Source organism: Eucyclogobius newberryi, unplaced genomic scaffold (genome assembly GCF_026437365.1).
Source record: "Eucyclogobius newberryi isolate DKJ021-1_F unplaced genomic scaffold, fEucNew1.0.hap1 SCAF_20, whole genome shotgun sequence".
NCBI classification, from domain to species: Eukaryota; Metazoa; Chordata; class Actinopteri; order Gobiiformes; family Gobiidae; genus Eucyclogobius; species Eucyclogobius newberryi.
Window position 1 is genome coordinate 672,973 of NW_027315835.1, and position 15,928 is coordinate 688,900.

A 15,928-nucleotide genomic window follows, 5' to 3' on the forward strand; every position below is an offset into this window, starting at 1 on the left:
GATCAACACATGATTAACTTAACACATGATCAACACATGATCAACACATGATCAACACATGATTAACACATGATTAACACATGATTAACACATGATTAACACATGATTAACACATGATTAACTTAACACATGATCAACACATGATCAACACATGATCAACACATGATTAACACATGATTAACACATGATTAACACATGATTAACACATGATCAACACATGATCAACACATGATCAACACATGATCAACACATGATCAACACATGATTAACACATGATTAACACATGATTAACACATGATTAACACATGATTAACACATGATTAACTTAACACATGATCAACACATGATCAACACATGATCAACACATGATTAACACATGATCAACACATGATTAACACATGATTAACACATGATCAACACATGATTAACACATGATTAACACATGATCAACACATGATCAACACATGATCAACACATGATCAACACATGATCAACACATGATCAACACATGATCAACACATGATCAACACATGATTAACACATGATCAACACATGATCAACACATGATCAACACATGATCAACACATGATCAACACATGATTAACACATGATTAACACATGATCAACACATGATCAACACATGATCAACACATGATCAACACATGATCAACACATGATCAACACATGATCAACACATGATCAACACATGATCAACACATGATCAACACATGATCAACACATGATCAACACATGATCAACACATGATCAACACATGATCAACACATGATTAACACATGATTAACTTAACACATGATCAACACATGATCAACACATGATCAACACATGATTAACACATGATTAACACATGATCAACACGTGATCAACACGTGATCAACACGTGATCAACACGTGATCAACACGTGATCAACACGTGATCAACACGTGATCAACACGTGATTAACACGTGATTAACACGTGATTAACACGTGATTAACACGTGATTAACACATGATTAACACATGATTAACAAACACGAGTTTAAAACCGGCGACATTTAAGATGATTAAAAGCGGGTGTTTGTTGTAAAGTGTCCCTGGTCCAGTCGTCCTGTTGTCTCTCCCACACCGTGCACAGAGACACACAGGAAGCTGATATTGGACCGGCGAGCGCGTGATTGGCTCGAGTGACGCAGTGCGTGACGCGCGACATACGTAAACCATGTGACCAGAAGTGGTATTGGGAGTTGTAGTTTTTTTTCTATTGACAATAAAAGTACGTGGGTTACATGTATCCACAGCCTTAAAAATACACTAAAAACTCATTAAAATGCATTAAATGCAGTAAAAAAAAAGACATAAAACACATAAAAAACAGGTCCAAACCAGGACTAAACCAGGTCTAAACCAGGACTAAACCAAGACTAAACCAGGACTAAACCAAGACTAAACCAGGACTAAACCAAGACTAAACCAGGACTAAACCAGGACTTAACCAGGTCTAAACCAGGACTAAACCAGGACTAAACCAGGACTTAACCAGGTCTAAACCAGGACTAAACCAGGTCTAAACCAGGACTAAACCAGGACTAAACCAGGACTAAACTAGGACTAAACCAGGACTAAACCAGGACTAAACCAGGACTTAACTAGGTCTAAACCAGGACTAAACCAGGACTAAACCAGGTCTAAACCAGGACTAAACCAGGACTAAACCAGGACTTAACCAGGTCTTTGTGGTACTTTCTTTTATCAGTGGTGTTAAAATTCCCGTCGTGGCTCATGGACAAACCCAGTGAATGAAGTTCGTCTGAGAACGGCTTTTCAAATGTCAATCGCTCAAAGTTCAGAGGAAAAGAGAGAGAGAGAGTCTGAAAAGATGTTTGTTTCGTGCTTTTTTGTCTTAATCCGTCTTTTGTGTCGCGTGAAATGCAAATCAATCAAAGAAACGACAGATTCAGCTTCATGAACTTCTCACACGTGTTTCAGCTCCATCTGCCTCAAACTGAAGCTCCTCTGCGTTTCTAAAGTCCACATGTATCGTATGTGTTGCTCCTCTGTATTTAGTATTAATATGAAACAAATTCAAGTTCTTTTAAATGTTTCATTATCAGACAAATGTGAATCTTTCAAACAAAAATGTCAAAATATAAATTTATTCTCTTATTTTGAAGTTTTCAACAGATGTTCATTTTCAAAACAGAAATGTCTCATTTAAATGTCAAAAGTGCAGAAACATCACTTTATTTTTTACTTCTTGTCCTTCCTCTAAACGATAACTGGACAGTGACCTCTGACACTGACCTCTGACATTGACCTCTGACACTGACCTCTGACATTTACCTCTGACATTGACCTCTGACATTTACCTCTGACATTGACCTCTGACATTTATCTCTGACATTGACCTCTGACATTTACCTCTGACATTGACCTCTGACACTGACCTCTGACATTGACCTCTTACAGTGACCTCTGACACTGACCTCTGACATTGACCTCTGACATTTATCTCTGACATTGACCTCTGACATTTATCTCTGACATTGACCTCTGACATTTACCTCTGACATTGACCTCTGACATTTACCTCTGACATTGACCTCTTACAGTGACCTCTGACACTGACCTCTGACATTGACCTCTGACACTGACCTCTGACATTGGCCCGTGCGTGCGCCCCCTGCAGGTGACGGTCACCATGGCGACGCTGCGCTCCGGCCCGCAGCAGCACCTCCAGCGTCTGGACGAGATCTTCTCCACTCGAGGAGACTTCGTGCAGTCGCTGCGCTTCATGGAGCAGATGACCGACTCTGTGGTCAAGCAGCTGCTGGGCCTCCCAGACTGGGCCAGGGCCGAGACGGACCTGAGCCACGTGGCCCAGAGCGTGGCCCACCTAGAGTACTACAGGTACTTTAACTACTGCATTTATGTACCACATGTACTTTAACTACTGCATATATGTACTACAGGTACTTTAACTACTGCATATATGTACTACAGGTACTTTAACTACTGCATATATGTACTCCATGTACTTTAACTATTGCACATATGTACCACATGTACTTTAACTACTGCATATATGTACTACAGGTACTTTAACTACTGCATATATGTACTACAGGTACTTCACGTATTTGTTACAAATGTACTTAAAGGGACTTAGAGTATAAAGTTTAGATGCATTGATCCTGATTATGATTGTGCTGAATTTTTATAATAGAATTTTGTATTTTTTATGTGTATTTAGTATTTTTATTTAGACCATGAACATGATAGAAATAAATCCTCAGACGTTTCAACTCAATGAAGAGAAGAACTTTGTACTTTCAGTCCAAAATGGAGTGAAAAGTATCCACAGTTACATTTGACTGAAGTTCAGAACTTTTCTTCTTGTTCTTAGTCACTTTGACCTCTGAAAGTCTCCACTGCAGTGAGGACCAGAGGAGCAGAGTTTGAACCTCCAGCATTTAAACCGGGACAGAAATATGGAAACAGTTTCTCTCTGAAGCAGCAGCCGCTGAAGGAGAAGAGAAGATCTGCAGAATCTGCATCATAAAAGGAGACCAGACCCTCACCATAGTCCACAAACACCCCGACCTTCTGAGGAGCTCGCTGCAGAGGCAGAAGGACAGAAGGAACTGTACAAGCCAAGTACATCTCCTTGTTTCTCAACATGATGCACCAGAATCCATTTATAGGACTCAGACAGATCTTTCTCTTCCTCTTGATGGACTCTTGGGCCACTCCTTAAGTCCAGTCTGTTTTCCCTTTGACCTGAACCTAAGCATGACTCGGGAGTTTTTCCAAACGTTGTACTTGTACAAACTCCTCCCCCTCAGGGCGTTGGCCCTAAAAAGCTGAAATTGTGTGAAAATGCTACTGAGGAGTGGGACATCAAAAGTTATTCAAATGACATTGACCCTGTCACAGTTTCTGTGGGTTTGGGCGAAGCCGCAAACTGTAGCTAGAATTTCAGAAATCTCCCAAATTTAACATTTCTGCCGTTTGCGCAGATAAAGTCCGAATTGCGTCAAATTAGAATCAGTTGTTAAACTCTTTGCCCTAAACCTACTTGAAGTGAAATAAATTAATTTGGCGCCACAGCGCCCCCTACAGATTTTATATGGAGGTTAAATGTTTAGTTTTGCGAAATTATATGAAATTTGACACAAAACTCAATTTTGGCCCCATCAAAAAAGTCAATGACTCATGTCATAATTATTATGTCGTTGCCGTAACGATGACCAAAACCTCCCACGTTATTCCAATGGGGAAATCGCCAGAACATGTTTACACTTTAGACTTTCATGAACTCCTTTTAGGGCTTTAGCCCTATTAACCTGAAATTTGGTGAGACTCATCTTCAGGACCATCAAAAGATATCCACATTTTTATTCAAAATGCCAAGAATTCAAAATAAAATTGCTTTTTGATGTAAAACAAAGGGGAGAAGATGTGACAATGTCACAGATTCAGCAGTAGATGTAATAAAAGGACAATTGGGGCGCATTAGCCACGCCCCCTCCTCTTGCGGCGTGGCGGCGGCGTGGCGAGGGCCGATCATTGCCGCTTGCGGCTATATTTCTTATTCTTGTAGTAATTGTTTTAGTAAAAATCAGGCCAAGAAGGTTTGTCCTAAAATGCAGAAAGAAATTAAAAAGAGGAGAAATGAACGATCTTCACCTGAAATATTTAAGAAAATGCTCTTTTCCAAACAAACATATTATGAGAGTGGATCAAAATGTTCTAAATGACAAGCTCTGAAACTTAAAGGTCCCATAGCGTTTAACCTTCTTACATTGCTATTTGTGCTTCATATATGTCCAGAGTGTTTTTTTGATTGATTCCTGCTGTGTTTAGCTATATTACAGCGTCATAACCACAGGCACACGTCATCATCCCCCCTCCCCCCTCTCCCCCTCCCCCTCCCGCCCCCTTCCCCCCGGCTCCGCGCTGCTGCAGGCTCATCTCCCTATACAAGATTTACGAGGAAACACGGTTCAAAGAGTCCCAAAACGTCATTAATGATATCGCACTCTTTACTATTATCACAATGGTGAAGGTTTATGTGGCAGTTGATGCTATATATAGATCTATAGATATATCTGTTCTGCGCACGCTGTAGAATAAACACCAGATTTATTTAGGCTCAAAGTAGTGTTGATCTGAAGTTCTATCGTTTCCCACTCACTGGCGCGGCAGGAGCGGCGCAGCGCGGAGCAGACAGCTGTGTGGCTACGTCACAGGTGGGCGGGGCACACACACGCTCTGAGACTACGTCACGGGTGGGCGGGGCACACACGCGCTCTGAGACTACGTCACGGGTGGGCGGGGCACACACGCGCTCTGAGACTACGTCACGGGTGGGCGGGGCACACACGCGCTCTGAGACTACGTCACAGGTTGGGCGGAGGAGCCAGATGGCTCTTCACAAGGGTGGGGGCGAATATCAAACCAAGCCGTTTGCATTTCCGGGTTGGTGAAGGGTCCAAGGTCTGGGTGATATTTCTGAACTATTATGTTAAAGGTGTTGCACAACACTTATTATTATCAATTATACACTTAGGATAGACTACCAAACGTGACAAAAAGCATGTTATGGCACCTTTAAGAAACAACAAGCTGAAAGAACAGTTTTTAAACTACCGGACAGGAAGTGATGTACTCTTTGTGGTGTATTCTGATTAGTGTTGTATACTGACAGGATTGTTTAAAGTGACGTCATGCGAAGCACGAGGCATGTTGGGTATTCAATAAAAATGATTGATGAAGCACGCAGTGGTCCCACGGATTTATGTTCAAAACAAGAACACGACAATCTTAACCAAACAAGACCAAATCCAATCAGCATTTGAATCCTTCGATAAACAACTCTTAAAGAATTCCAGACGATAAAGAAGACGATATGTCATTCCGGCCACCTTAAGACACTGTGCAGGCGAGCTGACTCCTGTCTTCACTGGCATTTTTAACACCTCCTGGAGTCATGCCATGTCCCAGCTCCAAGTCGTCCATCATCGTCCCTGTCCCTGTCCCCAAGAAGCCCCGGATCACTGGACTTAATGACCACAGACCTCTGGTGCTGACGTCTGTCATCAAGTCACTTGAGCGCCTGGTCCATCCCCACCTCAAGTCCCTCACCTCCCTCCTGCTGGACACACTGCTGGCAATAAACATTATTTTGATTCTGATTCTGAGGTGTTTCTCTGTCTTGACCACAGGTGTCTCTCTGTCTTGACCACAGGTGTCTCTCTGTCTTGACCACAGGTGTCTCTCTGTCTTGACCACAGGTGTCTCTCTGTCTTGACCACAGGTGTCTCTCTGTCTTGACCACAGGTGGCTGAGTTACCTACTGCTCCTGATCCTGGACTTAATCATCTGTCTTTTGGCGTGTTTGGGTTTGGTCAAGCGGTCTCGCCGGCTCCTCACCACGTAAGATGCCTTCTCCTAAACATGTTGCCACGACGACTGCCGCAAAATGACCGGCAGAAAGACTCCACCGACTCTGATCGTGAACACTTTTAAGTCCTGACCCTCTGACCCTCTGACCGTGTCTCCAGGATGATGGTGTGTGGGGTCGTGGCCCTCATCCTGAGCTGGGCGTCGCTCGGAGCAGATCTGGCAACAGCCGTGGTAACGAGCAACCGCACTGCATCATGGGAAATACGTCTTTAGTTTGAGATGTTTTAGTTTGATTTGCATGCGGCTCGTTCTCTGTCATGTCCCTTTGTCCCTTTGTCCCTCGATTTAAAACGACTGAACAAATCAAGGTGTAACTTTAGGTACAACGTCCAGGTTCCTCGCCCCTGCCACCGCCATGACGTGTGTGAGGACAGACTGAGCGGATCTGTGGAGTGGAGGACCTGACATGCAGACTTTAAAGAGCTTCTGCTCCCAATGTCTTCACCGCTACTGGGACCAGAAGGAGACCAGGACCTGCCCCGTCTGCAGGAGGAAGTCCTTCTGCAGCGGGTCTCAGGAGAGTTAGGACAAAGACAAAAACATGATCTAAACTAGGTCATAAGAACTCTACATTTTGAGAACCGCTATCATCGTGTTGTTTTATGTGTCGTTAAAAACCCTGATTATTTTCTATTCCTTCATTATTTAAAGACATCTCGTGTTTGTTCTCAGGGCACGAGCGACTTCTGCGTCGCCCCGGAGACGTTCCTCATGAGTCAGACTCACGGCATCGTTGGAGGTGGTAAGAGCTTCACTAAAACCTGCCACAGCTTCCAGCCTGAGCTAACAGGCTCTAGTGTACTAAGCTAACAGGAGCTAATAGGAGCTAACAGGGGTTTACAGGCTAGGCTACTGAGCTAACAGGGGCTAATTTGAGCTAACAGGGGCTAATTTGAGCTAATAGGAGTAAATAAGCTAGTCCCCTGAGCTAACAGGAGCAGCTAGGACAAACAGGAGCTAACAGGCTAGTGTACTAAGCTAACAGGAGCTAATTGGAGCTAACAGGAGTAAACAAGCTAGTCTACTGAGCTAACAGGAGCTAACAGGACCTAACAGGCTCGTCTACTGAGCTAACAGGAGCTAACAGGAGTAAACGAGCTAGTCTACTGAGCTAAAAGGAGTAAATAGGATCTAACAGGAGTAAACGCGCTAGTGTACTGAGCTAATAGGAGCAAACAGGAGCTAACACGCTAGTCTACTGAGCTAACAGGAGCTAATACGAGCTAACAGGAGCTCATAGGAGCTAACAGGAGCTAAAAATAAACCTTTATTTATTTATAGAGCCCTTTACAACACTCAAAGTGATCAAAGAGTTTCACAATAAAAAATCAAGGAAATAGAAAGCATAAAACTAAGTAAAAAAAACAAAAGTAATACAAAATACAAAGTGTCACTACATTACAGAGTGATAAAAGCCAGTCTAAATAAACAGGAGTAAGTCTACTGAGCTAACAGGGGCTAACGGGCGCTAGTAGGAGCTAACGGGCTAGTCTACTGAGCTAACAGGAGCTAACAGCAACAAAACATTTTATTTTATTATTATTTATTTTATTAAAACATTAGATAATACATTTATTTCTTTTAAACATAAAAAAGAAAAAAAAACATGACACAGAGAGCAAGACAAAAAATGAAATAAATAAATGAAAACCCATGAACAATGAAAATGTAAATATATAAAAAGAAAATAAATCACGGGCCCCCCATTTTGTCCAGAGTCTGTTAACTATTTCCAAACCGAGTCCGAATGTCCTTGTTTCCATTTTTCTAACGTCCATTTTTATGTCTTTAATCGTGGGTCTTTTTGACAACACGTTTCACACACAAATATTAACTCTGACTGTTTCTCTTTGTTTCACAGATATCGTCCACTACTACCTGTACTGCAACCAGACCCGGACCAACCCCTTCCAGCAGGTGCTCATCGCTCTTTTCACCTTTATGTCATTCTCATATATATTAGACGTAGCGGTGGTACGACACGCTGACCAGAACGTGGCCGTGTATTGCAGTATATTTAGGAAATTCCGCTCTGGTGGTGTTTTTCTGCTCGGGCTGAACTCTGAGCTGAACAAACGAGCTGAACAAACGAGCTGCGCTTTGTGGCTTTTCCGCCTCTCTTCCTGCGTCTTCGTCAAAGGCCTTCTCTGCCCCGGCCTGTCTCTTCTGCTCTCATCCTCGGACCGGAGCAGAGCCGATCGTTGTGGCAGCGGCGGTCGAAGTACTGCAGTACACGAGTAAAAGTACTGACTATTAAATGAGGCTCAGAACCTCGTCTGCTTCTGTCAGACTCTTGTACAGTTTGGTGTGGGAGGAGCTACTTTAAGGCCTGATCTTTATGTCTCTGTGGGAGGAGCATGTCTCTGTGGGAGGAGCATGTCTCTCTGGGAGGAGCATGTCTCTGTGGGAGGAGCATGTCTCTGTGGGAGGAGCATGTCTCTCTGGGAGGAGCATGTCTCTGTGGGAGGAGCATGTCTCTGTGGGAGGAGCATGTCTCTGTGGGAGGAGCATGTCTCTGTGGGAGGAGCATGTCTCTGTGGGAGGAGCATGTCTGTGTGGGAGGAGCATGTCTCTGTGGGAGGAGCATGTCTCTGTGGGAGGAGCATGTCTCTGTGGGAGGAGCATGTCTCTGTGGGAGGAGCATGTCCCAGACAAATCTGTGGATCAAGTGGATTCAATGGAAGAAGAAAAGACTGGACAGGTCAAAGGTCAAAGGTTAAATGTCCAGAGAGAAAACTGAGCAGAAAGAAAAAACATCTGTTTCACTTTAAGAAGATTTCACACATTGAGAATTATTAAAGAATCAGATTTATTGATTACAATTTTAGACATTTTTACACATAATATTTAGTTTGACTTGAACCCAAAACCCTCTCACAGGAGGTCACCATGAACAGGATTATAATAAACATTCAGACATTTCAAAAGAACTGAAACAATGAAGAGAAGACCTTTGTACTTTCAGTCCAAAATGGAGTGAAAAGTATCCACAGTTACATTTGACTGAAGTTCAGAACTTTTCTTCTTGTTCTTAGTCACTTTGACCTCTGAAAGTCTCCACTGCAGTGAGGACCAGAGGAGCAGAGTTTGAACCTCCAGCATTTAAACCGGGACAGAAAAATGGAAACAGTTTCTCTCGGAAGCAGCAGCCGCTGAAGGAGAAGAGAAGATCTGCAGAATCTGCATCATAAAAGGAGACCAGACCCTCACCATAGTCCACAAACACCCCGACCTTCTGAGGAGCTCGCTGCAGAGGCAGAAGGACAAGAGGAACTGTATAACCAATGTACTCTTTGTTTCTCAACCTGATGCACCAGAATCCATTTTTAGGAGTCGCAGTGACCTCTCCCTTCCTGTTGATGGACTCTTGGGCCACTCCCTTAATCCCACTCTCAAACTAAAACCTACCTGAGGAGAAACTCTGCTTTCCCAGAACAGAAACATAAGTATTAAACCTGAGAGGAGAATCTGGGAGCTTCTTCCTCACATCAGTGTGATGAACCTGTTTGAGATCTTCAGACAGAACGAGCCTTGGAGCTGCAGTGTCTGGATCCAGAGTGACCTTCACCACAAACTGCTTCACTCTCAGTAGTTCTAATCTTGAAGACACTTCAGAGAGATGTTTCTCCAGCTCAGACAGAGCCCGGGCTGCACTGCCCTCACATGTCTCCGTGAGCTCCACACAGCGCTGTATCTAACCCTAACCCAGACTTTGACTTTTCAGCCTCTAGTTTAAACTGAGAGACCATCTCCAACACCAAATAGTTGACTCTGAGCTCAGGTCTTCTGTCATAGCTGCTGTTACACAGAGGACATGTGCAGGGCCCCTCAGATGCAGCGTTCTTCTTCTTCTTCTTCTTCTTCTTCTTCTTCTTCTTCTTCTTCTTCTTCTTCTTCTTCTTCTTCTTCTTCTTCTTCTTCTTCTTCTTCTTCTTCTTCTTCTTCTTCTTCTTCTTCTTCTTCTTCTTCTTCTTCTTCTTCTTCTTCTTCTTCTTCTTCTTCTTCTTCTTCTTCTTCTTCTTCTTCTTCTTCTTCTTCTTCTTCTTCTTCTTCTTCTTCTTCTTCTTCTTCTTCTTCTTCTTCTTCTTCTTCTTCTTCTCCTCCTCTCTCACTGGCGCCCCCTCTGGCCTTTAGAAAGACACATTTAAATGACAGAATCTCTTAAATATTCAGGCGTTTTCCTCCAGAAACAACTATCAACGTTCTGAGAGAAAAACTCTCCTCTTTTCTCCACGATAAAGAAAGATCTTTAAATACAGAATCTGATCTCAGACTTAAGTCAGAAACTATCAAAATGAAACAGCATTAAACATTCTTAAAAAGGTCTTAAATGTGACATGACCAAATCTGGATTGCTTTAGTCCTGGTTTAGTCCTGGTTTAGTCCTGGTCTCTACTGATTCTCTACTGAGCTAACAGGAGCTAATAGATGCTAATAGGAGCTAACAGCCTAGTCTACTTAGCCAACCGGAGCTAACATGAGTAAACAAGCAAGTCTACTGAGCTAAAAGGAGCTAACAGGAGCTAACAGGTGCTAACAGGAGCTAACAGGAGCAAACAAACTAGTCTACTGAGCTAACATGTGCTAACAGGAGCTAACAGGAGTAAATGAGCTAGTCTACTGAGCTAATAGGAGCTAACAGGAGTAAATGAGCTAGTTTACGGAGCTAACAGGAGCTAATGGGATCTAACATGAGCTAACATGAGCTAACAGGAGCTAGGAGACACAATACAAAGCCAGCATCACCACAGCTCTTTTGGGGGTTTGGAATGTTCCCGTAACTCTGGCTCGTCTCTGCAGCCGCTGGCGATCTTCCAGAGGTCCATGACCACGATGCAGATCCAGATCCAAGGCCTGCTCCAGTTCGCCGTCCCCCTGTTCCCCACCGCCGAGGTACTTCTTCTGGCTCATGTAGCGCTGATGTCGCGCTGAGGCTCTCGTGACGTGGTGGCGCGGCAGCACGTTTGCGGATCCGCGGCATCTTTCATTTTAACCCTATAAAAAATAATCTAAATAGTCCATTAATCGTTTCATTGCTTTGGGACAGCGGCAAAAATGAGCTATGGCGTGAGTTAGCTTAGTTTATGCTAACTTAAACATCTCTAACATATAAATACACTGTTGACTGGTGTTCTTCTGTGTAATTATTGTTTTAGCATGAACTCCTGGGTCAGATCCGTGGAGAAACTTCATAGCTTTGAGCGTTTGCCACGCCCCCTTTTAAGGCGACTAATGGGTGGATAGGACGCGTCTTTACAATGTTTTTAACCGCACTTTTGTCTTCACAGAGAGACCTGTTGGGGATTCAAAAGGTCCTGAACTTCTCAGAGTCCAGTCTGCACCAGCTCACGGCTCTGCTGGACTGTCGAGGACTCAACAAGGTGACGCACGGTCACCTGAGCTTTTGTGATCAACATTCACCACTTACACTGGAGACGTGGCTCTTTGTCCATGACGCAGATGGACAGGGTTATGTCTTTGGTCCATCATGTGCTCTGTAATGTATGACGTGCCCTTCAGGGGGCGCCACACTCTGCTGGAGAAATGTTTCTTCTCTGTGTGAAGTGAAAAAGTCAAACAGCAGCAATATCCTAAATCTTTTATGAAGTTTATTCTGTATTTTGTCAGAAAACCTTCCTGTTTCAGACCTGGTTTAGACCTGGTTTAGACCTGGTTTAGACCTGGTTTAGACCTGCTTTAGACCTGGTTTAGATCTGGTTTTGACCTGGTTTTGACCTGGTTTAGACCTGCTTTAGACCTGGTTTAGACCTGGTTTAGACCTGCTTTAGACCTGGTTTAGTCCTGGTTTAGTCCTGGTTTAGACCTGGTTTAGTCCTGGTTTAGTCCTGGTTTAGACCTGGTTTAGTCCTGGTTTAGTCCTGGATTAGACCTGGATTAGTCCTGGTTTAGTCCTGGATTAGACCTGGATTAGACCCTGTTTAGTCCTGGTTTAGTCCTGGTTTAGATCTGGTTTTGACCTGGTTTTGACCTGGTTTAGACCTGGTTTAGTCCTGGTTTAGACCTGCTTTAGACCTGGTTTAGTCCTGGTTTAGTCCTGGTTTAGACCTGGTTTAGTCCTGGTTTAGTCCTGGATTAGACCTGGATTAGACCTGGTTTAGTCCTGGTTTAGTCCTGGATTAGACCTGGTTTAGTCCTGGTTTAGATCTGGTTTTGACCTGGTTTTGACCTGGTTTAGACCTGGTTTAGTCCTGGTTTAGACCTGCTTTAGACCTGCTTTAGACCTGGTTTAGTCCTGGTTTAGACCTGGTTCTGCCCTCTCTCCTCAGGACTACGTGGATGCCATGTTTGGCGTGTGTTACGATGGCGTGGAGGGCGTGCTGTTCCTCTGCTTGTTCTCGTTGCTCTCGGCGATGGCCTTCACTCTGATGCTTTGTGCCGTGTCCAGAGCCTGGAGACAAATGTCCGGCCGGTCAGTGGACACAGCTCTTGTCTGCAACACAGGGGGACATGTGCTTGGACAGGGTCAGAGCAGGACACGGGACGCTTTTTGACAACGGTTAAAAATGATGATTTTTAGGTCCGTTTTTGGGACAGACTGTAATTTTCAGCACAAAATAATCTTTATTATGATGTGTCTGTTTAAGGTCTTTTTAAATATTTATACTTGTTTAATTGAGTATCTAGTTTTGATAATAGTTTCAGTCTGTTAGTAGTAGGTCATTAAACCAAATCATGCACGGCCACATTTAGTCCTGGATTAGACCTTGTTTATTCCTGGTTTAGTCCTGGGTTAGTCCTGGTTTAGTCCTGGTTTTGACCTGGTTTAGTCCTGGTTTAGACCTGGTTTAGTCCTGGTTTAGACCTGGTTTAGTCCTGGTTTATTCCTGGTTTAGTCCTGGTTTAGTCCTGGTTTAGTCCTGGTTTAGTCCTGGTTTATTCCTGGTTTAGTCCTGGTTTAGTCCTGGTTTAGACCTGGTTTAGTCCTGGTTTAGTCCTGGTTTAGTCCTGGTTTAGCCCTGGTTTAGACCTGGTTTAGTCCTGGTTTAGACCTGGTTTATACCTGGTTTAGTCTTGGTTTAGTCCTGGTTTAGTCCTGGTTTAGACCTGGTTTATACCTGGTTTAGTCTTGGTTTAGTCCTGGTTTAGTCCTGGTTTAGACCTGGTTTAGACCTGGTTTAGTCCTGGTTTACTCCTGGTTTAGTCCTGGTTTAGCCCTGGTTTAGACCAGGTTTAGTCCTGGTTTAGCCCTGGTTTAGACCTGGTTTAGTCCTGGTTTATACCTGGTTTAGTCTTGGTTTAGTCCTGGTTTAGACCTGGTTTAGACCTGGTTTAGTCCTGGTTTACTCCTGGTTTAGTCCTGGTTTAGCCCTGGTTTAGACCAGGTTTAGTCCTGGTTTAGCCCTGGTTTAGACCTGGTTTAGTCTTGGTTTAGTCCTGGTTTAGACCTGATGTAAGCGTGTTTTGTCCCAGGGAGACAGGTTCTCGAGACGTGGACGAGGACGATCCGTTTAATCCCAGAGCTCGAAGGACAAACGTCCTGCAGCAGAGTCTGTGCAGCTACAGCAGTGGCCTGAGCGGTCAGAGCAGCCTCCACCGCCCGCCTCCACCTGCTGCTGCGCCCGCTGCTGCTGCGGCTGGTGCGGCTGCTGCGGCTGCTGCGGCGGAGCACATGTGAGTCTGGCTTTAGACCCTCTGGCCCTTGTTATTGTGTTAAACCTGTTCCAAACTCTGTTTGACCTCTGTTTGACCTTGGCTCCTCCTCACGTTTGTGTTGACCACTCAGAGGAGAAGTGGACCACACCTTTAGACCTTGTCGTGTGTCTCCATGGTTTCCTGAGACGTTTCCGTCCCTTTCTGTCCAACAGGAACCACACGGCTCTGTTCGGAGGGACGCCGCGCTACGAGAACGTCCCCCTGATCGGACGAGGGTCTCCTCCTCCGTCCGTGAGTCCAAACATCCCAAACCTTTGCCTCATAGTTATGACCACGTGACCTTTATGACCGCATGACCTTTATGACCACGTGACCTTTATGACCGCATGACCTTTATGACCACGTGACCTTTATGACCGCATGACCTTTATGACCACGTGACCTTTATGACCGCATGACCTTTATGACCACGTGACCTTTATGACCGCATGACCTTTATGACCACGTGACCTTTATGACCGCATGACCTTTATGACCACGTGACCTTTATGACCGCATGACCTTTATGACCGCTTGACCTTTATGACCACGTGACCTCTTTGACTGCATGACCTTTATGACCGCTTGACCTTTATGACTGCGTGACCTTTATGACTGCGTGACCTTTATGACCGTGTGACCTTTATGACTGCCTGACTTTTGTGAACTCTTGACCTTTATGACAGCTTGACCTTTATGACCGCGTGACCATTATGACCGCATGACCTTTATGACTGCGTGACCTTTATGACCGCTTCACCTTTATGACCGCTTGACCTTTATGACCGCGTGACCTTTATGACCGCGTGACCTTTATGACCATGTGACCTCTATGACTGCTTGACCTTTATGACCGCCTGACCTTTATGACCGCGTGACCTTTATGACCGCGTGACCTTTATGACCGCGTGACCTTTATGACCGCGTGACCTTTATGACCACGTGACCTCTATGACCACGTGACCTCTATGACTGCTTGACCTTTATGACCGCCTGACCTTTATGACCGCGTGACCTTTATGACCGCGTGACCTTTATGACCGCGTGACCTTTATGACCGCGTGACCTTTATGACCACGTGACCTTTATGACCGCGTGACCTTTATGACCGCGTGACCTTTATGACCACGTGACCTTTATGACCGCGTGACCTTTATGACCGCGTGACCTTTATGACCGCGTGACCTTTATGACCACGTGACCTCTATGACCACGTGACCTCTATGACTGCTTGACCTTTATGACCGCCTGACCTTTATGACCGCGTGACCTTTATGACCGCGTGACCTTTATGACCGCGTGACCTTTATGACCGCGTGACCTTTATGACCACGTGACCTTTATGACCGCGTGACCTTTATGACCACGTGACCTTTATGACCACGTGACCTTTATGACCACGTGACCTTTATGACCTCTTGACCTTCTGCGTCAGAGCCACAGACACAAACCACAAACATTTTCATCTTTGTTTTTCTCCATCGTCTGAAACGTATCGTATTTATCTCGTTTTTGGTTTATTTTCACCGTCGACAGTGAAATTATCCACGGAACGAGCGAAAACGTCCTCAAATAAGAAATAAGAAAAGGACGAGCCTTTTCTGACCCGACACTTTGTCCCTCATCGTCTCATGTGTCTTTGTCCCTCATCGTCTCATGTGTCTTTGTCCCTCATTGTCTCATGTGTCTTTGTCCCTCATCGTCTCATCGTCTCATGTGTCTTTGTCCCTCATCGTCTCATGTGTCTTTGTCCCTCATCGTCTCATGTGTCTTTGTCCCTCATCGTCTCATGTGTCTTTGTCCCTCATCGT

The 15,928-nt window shown here is 44.5% G+C and overlaps 1 protein-coding gene across 2 annotated transcripts in view; it reads left to right on the forward strand.

Annotated features, from left to right (window-relative positions):
- Positions 1 to 15,928, forward strand: part of ttyh2 (tweety family member 2) — a 56,502-nt gene that overhangs the window by 25,306 nt on the left and 15,268 nt on the right. For both annotated transcript variants that reach the window (XM_072456487.1, XM_072456488.1), the window contains exons 4-13: positions 2,686 to 2,906; positions 6,339 to 6,434; positions 6,563 to 6,635; positions 7,137 to 7,206; positions 8,326 to 8,381; positions 11,265 to 11,357; positions 11,753 to 11,845; positions 12,752 to 12,894; positions 13,896 to 14,096; positions 14,291 to 14,369. In XM_072456487.1, coding sequence (XP_072312588.1) covers positions 2,686 to 2,906; positions 6,339 to 6,434; positions 6,563 to 6,635; positions 7,137 to 7,206; positions 8,326 to 8,381; positions 11,265 to 11,357; positions 11,753 to 11,845; positions 12,752 to 12,894; positions 13,896 to 14,096; positions 14,291 to 14,369 — 1,125 coding nt within the window. The remainder of the gene's footprint in view (positions 1 to 2,685; positions 2,907 to 6,338; positions 6,435 to 6,562; positions 6,636 to 7,136; positions 7,207 to 8,325; positions 8,382 to 11,264; positions 11,358 to 11,752; positions 11,846 to 12,751; positions 12,895 to 13,895; positions 14,097 to 14,290; positions 14,370 to 15,928) is intronic.